The following is a 6000-nucleotide window of genomic DNA, read 5'->3' as shown; positions in this document are numbered from 1 at the left end:
CATTCTATACTTCCATTTTCTAAGAATGAGTGTCACTGTGATAAAACACCAACTGGCACATGGACCCATTATTTCACCTACAGCCTATCTTAGGCCAAATACAAACACCATTAAAGACTAAGAGCCTTCTTCAGGAAGATATTTTTGGATAGAACTATATATTTTGTGTTGCTAGAATTTTTTTAAAAAGATACAGAGAATATAATACCTCTCTCACATGCCTAGCAATGTAAACAAAATTAGATAAACAGCAGAAAACATTTCAGCAAAGATAATTTTAGGAAAACTCAGACTAAATTAACTTTATTTTATAAGGAATTTAGAAAACATGAGCAAATATTGATATTGCATTAAAAAAACAAATTAACTGGTACGTCATTCAAATCTTAAAAATCAAAGACTGTGACACTAAAAAAATGTAATAACAGGGGCTTCCCTGGTGGCGCAGTGGTTGAGAGTCCACCTGCCGATGCAGGGGACACGGGTTCGTGCCCCGGTCCGGGAAGATCCCACATGCCGCAGAGCAGCTAGGCCCGTGGGCCATGGCCGCTGAGCCTGCGCGTCCGGAGCCTGTGCTCCGCAACGGGAGAGGCCACAACAGCGAGAGGCCCACGTACAACAACAAAACAAAAAAAATGTAATAACAGAGAAATGTGCTTCATTTTAACAAAGTATTATCAGTGGCTTATTACAACTAGATATACAAACGTAAAGGTAATAATGCTAAAATGATGTAAAACTCTGAATCTCCAAGTGACCACGGAGCAGGCTGAAGGGAGCACCAATTGCCATCAACGTGGGACTGCAACATATTCTATCAAAAGAAACAAACTATCACTAGATAACAAAAATAAGGATATAAATAAAATGGGGGAGGGGGGAGGAGCCCAAGATGCCTGAAATCTTATAGTAAATGGTATATTTGGTTCTGTTGCTGTGTTGTGTCTGTTTTCTTCCTCCAAGAAAAAAAGAGGATATGCAAGGGATCCAAGAATATTTCCAAGTTATACCTTAGATTTTCATTAAGGATAACTTTATATTGAAGAAATCATGATTGATACTCCTTGTCACTTTAACCACCTAACATACTATAAAATAATTTAACAGCTATAATATTCTTTGGTTTTTTTCTTTTTTAAAAACTCTAAGTCAAGAATACTCAAGGGAACTTCTATATCTTTTAATTTAAGAAATACATCTATTTAATTCCTGAAAATTTTATTTTTTCAAGAAGTGACAACAATATGAAGTTCTAATACACCAGGAGTCTTGAAAAAAATTAGGTGATCCAATTATAGCAATTTAAATTAGAATATTCAGGAAATATATCTGAAGGCTCAAAAATATAATTTATGATTCTTTGTGAAATGAATTTCACTGAGAAATGCTTAAAGTCTAAGTTTAAAATGTGAGTGCCATTATACTTTTTTTTAAGAAAGAAAATTCACAACCTATTCAATAATCCTGAAGAAAAATCAGATTAGTATGGTGTTTGTATGTACAGATGCATAAACGAACACTTTCAGGGGAAAAAAACAATCATATTAATATTTACAGGCTACAAATCACTTTCTTTTAAGGAAGATTAGAAAAGAGTTAGTAGCTAGGCACAGAGCCAGAGGTTGTTAGGGGAACCTAAAAGTAGTAAATACTAAAACTCTTAGCAGTGTAAAGGAATGCAAAAAATTCTTATACTACAAATTTTTAATTTTACAAAACCAAAAACCAGTCCAACTATGGCCCATACATGATAATAAAAATTGAAACAAAAACTGTGAATGCATTTTGTAAAAATTCTATTATAATATTCTTAAATATAGTTCATATTGTTCCACTGAGTCAAGTAAGATTTAAGCTCAAGGTGGTCACAAAATTAGAGAATTTTACCTTTTCTGAGGAGATTATCACAATTTCATTGCAAGAAGATAAGGTGAATAGCCCCTTAGCGACTTATATACTTTATTTCCTTCAATGGAAAGTCCAAATATTTTAATTTTCTTACGCTTCTGGAATATTATCCAGATTTACATTAAAGGGCACTTTAATGAAAACTTTAAATATAGTTTGATAATTCTGGGGATACTTACTGAAAGAAAATTCATTAGCAAATACTGGTTTCTTGTATTTAAAAAAAAAATCAGCAAGAAAGAATTTTAAAAATCTTAACTTAAAATACACTGTAAACTGCAGACAACAACTGCCACATGTATCACAGACCAGCACAGGTAAAAAGTTTTTTCCAGATGTTTTATAAGACTTTGTATCTTCCTTTATTTGTTGGTTGGTAAGAATTTTGCTACAAGAGAAAATAAAAGGCATATGATCAGTAAAAGGGAGAAAAAAAAAAGAAATAATATGTTAAGTAATTTCCTTTACAAACTTATAAAACTATCAGATATTTAAAATAAAAAATATTAATACTGAGGAAGAAAGAACTATTCAACAATCATCTCCCTGTGTTCACTCGACTGTTCCTTAACAACGGTTCTGAACCAGCTTAATGGTGGTGGCATTCTTTTTCTATCACTCCTTGGTGAAAGTCACTTGATTTAAACGTTGTTTTTATTCTTCCCTCGTTTTGTGTACCTTCTATTCTTTAAATTTTTTATCCACCCGAAAGAATGTTCTGTAAGGGAAATTTTAGAAAAGCCCTCAAAAACACATTCTTAGAGAAAGGATAATGTTTCCTTTCAAAGGGTCCTCATCCCACTGTACACATTGTAGGGAGAGTTTACAGGGATGTGTCTGCTTCCTTTGGAAAGGTGGTCTATAAAAGGCCGCTTTATCCAAAATCAAATTAAGTCCTCATCAAAGTTTAAAAACACTCAAAACACCTAAGTTTAAAAACACTGGCAAAAATGTAGAGAAACTGGAATTTTCATACACTGCTGAAGGTAATATAAACTGGTGTAACTACTCTGCTAAACTACACATACCCTATAACTAGCAATTCTAGTCCAAGGTATATACTCAAGAAAATAATATATTAACGTGAATGTTCATAGAAGCATTATTCATAAAAACCAAAAACTAAAATGACCTCGAAGTCTAAAACATAAATTAACTGTGGTATATTCACATGCTTAAATACTGTACTATTTAATACTACTGATTTCCTCAAAGTAATGTTGAGTGAAAGAAATCAGATATAAAAGAGTACACAGCATTTGATTCCACTTATATGGAGTTCAAAATTAGGCGAAACTAATCTGCAATGTTGAAAGTCAGAATAATGTTACATTTGGGGGCAATGAATAGTGACAAGGAGGGGCATGAGCAGGGCTTCTGGGATACTGGTGATGTTCTATATTTCTTCAACTGGGTAGTGATCGCATCAGTGTGCTTATTTTGTGAAAATTCATCAAACTATATGTATATCATTTGTCTACTTCTCTTATTTATATTATAGTTCAATAAAACATTTACTAAAACAAATAAATAAGTCCTTGAGGTTTTCACTCACCAGCCGGATCAGTTCTTCTTTTATAAGCCTGGTGATTTCTGCCTTTGCTTTCTGCACAGCCAGTTCATTGGCACCTGGTGAGTGAGTGGAGAACATTATTTGTATTATTAGATTTATGCTGGATGTTTATCCACTGCATAGAGATCAGTACGTGACTTTCAGCAACATTGTACTACTTGCCAAGATAGTCTTTCAATACCTGGTGGAACACCATCTACATTGTATCATGGCTGCTTATTATTATGATTACTTTTAGAGTTTCAAATGTAGCCAGTGACGTTAGTGTTAAGAGTGTTAAGGTTAGTGAGGTACTAGTGTTACAAGTTCTTGGTATGTTGGTATGCAAAGTAAAGATAATTCGCAATTTGTCCAGAAGAGAAGAAGAAAAAGTAAAAGGAAAATATAACTTCCTAGGTTCATTTATTTAGCAAATATTTATTGGATGTTTATTATGCTCTTTAAAGTCAGCAAATGTTTTGGAAAAGTGTCACCTGAGCAAAGTCTTAAAGATGAATGGAGGACTAGCCAAGTTGGAGAAGGAGAGATGACATGAAAAGTATTTTACAAAGGGAATCATGTGTGTAATGGTACAGATTAAGAAAGTCACGCTTAACTACTGAAAAGTAAGAGAAGTACAGCATGGTTGAAAAATTTAAAAAGTGTGTGAAAGAACACAGCAAGATAGCCAAGTAGATGAGGTAGGCTGAAGACATTTGTATAGTTATAAATTCAAGAAACATTAAGCACCCACCATGTATGCTATACTATAAGAGATTCATTATACAAAGTACTCATTCATCTCTTTATGATCTTTTGGGCTACTAGAAAAACAAACTTGTAAAGATATTGCAGCAAGATGAGTAGGTAGTAAGTAGTCTACCAGAGCAACTTTAATTATTATTAATTTTTTTTCCAAAATATGTTTAATGATGCATCTTTTTTTTTTTTTTTGGCGGTACGCGGGCCTCTCACTGCTGTGGCCTCTCCCGTTGCGGAGCACAGGCTCCAGACGCGCAGGCTCAGCAGCCATGGCTCACGGGCCCAGCCACTCCGCGGCATGTGGGATCTTCCCGGACCGGGGCACGAACCCGCGCCCCCCGCATCAGCAGGCGGACTCCCAACCACTGCGCCACCAAGGAAGCCCTATTATTTTAATAAAATTTTATTTATTTATTTTTCGCTGCATTGGGTCTTCATTGCTGTGCACAGGCTTTCTCTAGTTGTGGCAAGCGGGGGCTACTTACTCTTCGTTGCGGTGTGCAGGCTTCTCATTGTGGTGGCTTCTCTTGTTGCAGAGCACAGGCTCTAGGTGCGCGGGCTTCAGTAGTTGTGGCACACGGGCTCAGGAGTTGTGGCTCGCGGGCTCTAGAGCGCAGGCTCGGTAGTTGTGGCACACGGGCTTAGTTGCTCCACAGCATGTGGGATCATCCCAGACCAGGTCTCAAACCCATGTCCCCTGCACTGGCAGGCAGATTCTTAACCACTGCGCCACCAGGGAAGTCCCCAGAGCAACTTTTAAATATCACTTCTTCCAAGAATCTTTCCTAACTTTTCCAGGTGGGGTTAAGTGTTTTTTCCCTCAGGGCTCTCACAGGATTATGTTCATACCATCATGAAAGCACATTTTTTTTTTTTTGGCCACATGTGCGGCATGCGGAATCTTAGTTCCCTGAGAAGGAACTGAACCCCTGCCCCCAGCAGCGGAAGTGTGGAGTCTTAACCACTGGACCACCAGGGAAGTCCCTGAAAGCACTTTTTTTTTTTTTTTTGCGGTACGCGGGCCTCTCACTGTTGTGGCCTCTCCCATTGCGGAGCACAGGCTCCGGACGCGCAGGCTCAGCGACCATGGCTCACGGGCCCAGCCGCTCTGCGGCATGTGGGATCTTCCCGGACCGGGGCATGAACCCGTGTCCCCTGCATCGGCAGGCGGACTCTCAACCACTGCGCCACCAGGGAAGCCCCTGAAAGCACATTTTTAAGGTAGAATGGACAAGATGTTTTTTCTGACTAGATGTGAACAGTGAAGAAGAGGAACAAAGATGCTAAGAGTTGAGCAGCAAGTAAAGAAAATAACAGGTAATAAAGGAGATACTGAATCCAAGAGGAAGAACAGGTGCTACTATTAGCAGTGATAGTGGATGAAATTCGATTCTGAGATCGTTGTGGCTGAGGTGCTCAGGGGACACCAAGTTGGAAATTTCAGTAAGGCCAATGGAAACAAGGAGCAGAAGTAGAGGAGAGACGGAGATTAGAGAGCTATCAAGGCTAAGTGTGGAGGGATTTGAAGCCAGGGGACAATGCCAGGAAGTAGGTACGTCTAGAGAGGTAACACGGTGCACACCTATAAAAGGAATAGAGCTGGACCAAAGAAGCAGACTAGAGAGTAAGGACTAGGAGTGAAATGTCAAAGAATAAAAGAAGAACTGGGGTTGTAGAGAACTATGTTTTTATCATTTAAAAAAAAATTTTTTTTTTTTTTTGGTTGCCCCACATGGCACGTGAAACTTCCCCGACCAGAGATAGAAGCCATGTCCCCT

General features: G+C 37.9%; 1 protein-coding gene across 4 annotated transcripts in view; it reads right to left on the bottom strand.

Moving 5' to 3' along the window:
- Window positions 1–287: 287 nt before the first annotated feature.
- The window catches only part of DDX46 (DEAD-box helicase 46), a 62359-nt gene continuing 56646 nt past the window's right edge, over window positions 288–6000 (bottom strand). For 3 of the 4 annotated variants that reach the window (XM_019924444.2, XM_019924442.2, XM_019924443.2), the window contains 2 exons: window positions 3464–3537; window positions 1687–2296 (listed from right to left, as the gene is read on the bottom strand). In XM_019924444.2, the coding sequence (XP_019780003.1) occupies window positions 2249–2296; window positions 3464–3537 (122 nt within the window). In that variant the 3' untranslated portion in view covers window positions 1687–2248. Of the gene's footprint in view, window positions 815–1686; window positions 2297–3463; window positions 3538–6000 lie in introns of those variants that run through there. The other variant, XR_012330858.1, reaches the window with a different exon arrangement.

Source organism: Tursiops truncatus, chromosome 3 (assembly GCF_011762595.2).
Source record: "Tursiops truncatus isolate mTurTru1 chromosome 3, mTurTru1.mat.Y, whole genome shotgun sequence".
Taxonomy (NCBI): domain Eukaryota; kingdom Metazoa; phylum Chordata; class Mammalia; order Artiodactyla; family Delphinidae; genus Tursiops; species Tursiops truncatus.
This window is presented reverse-complemented; position numbering and strand designations above follow the sequence as displayed.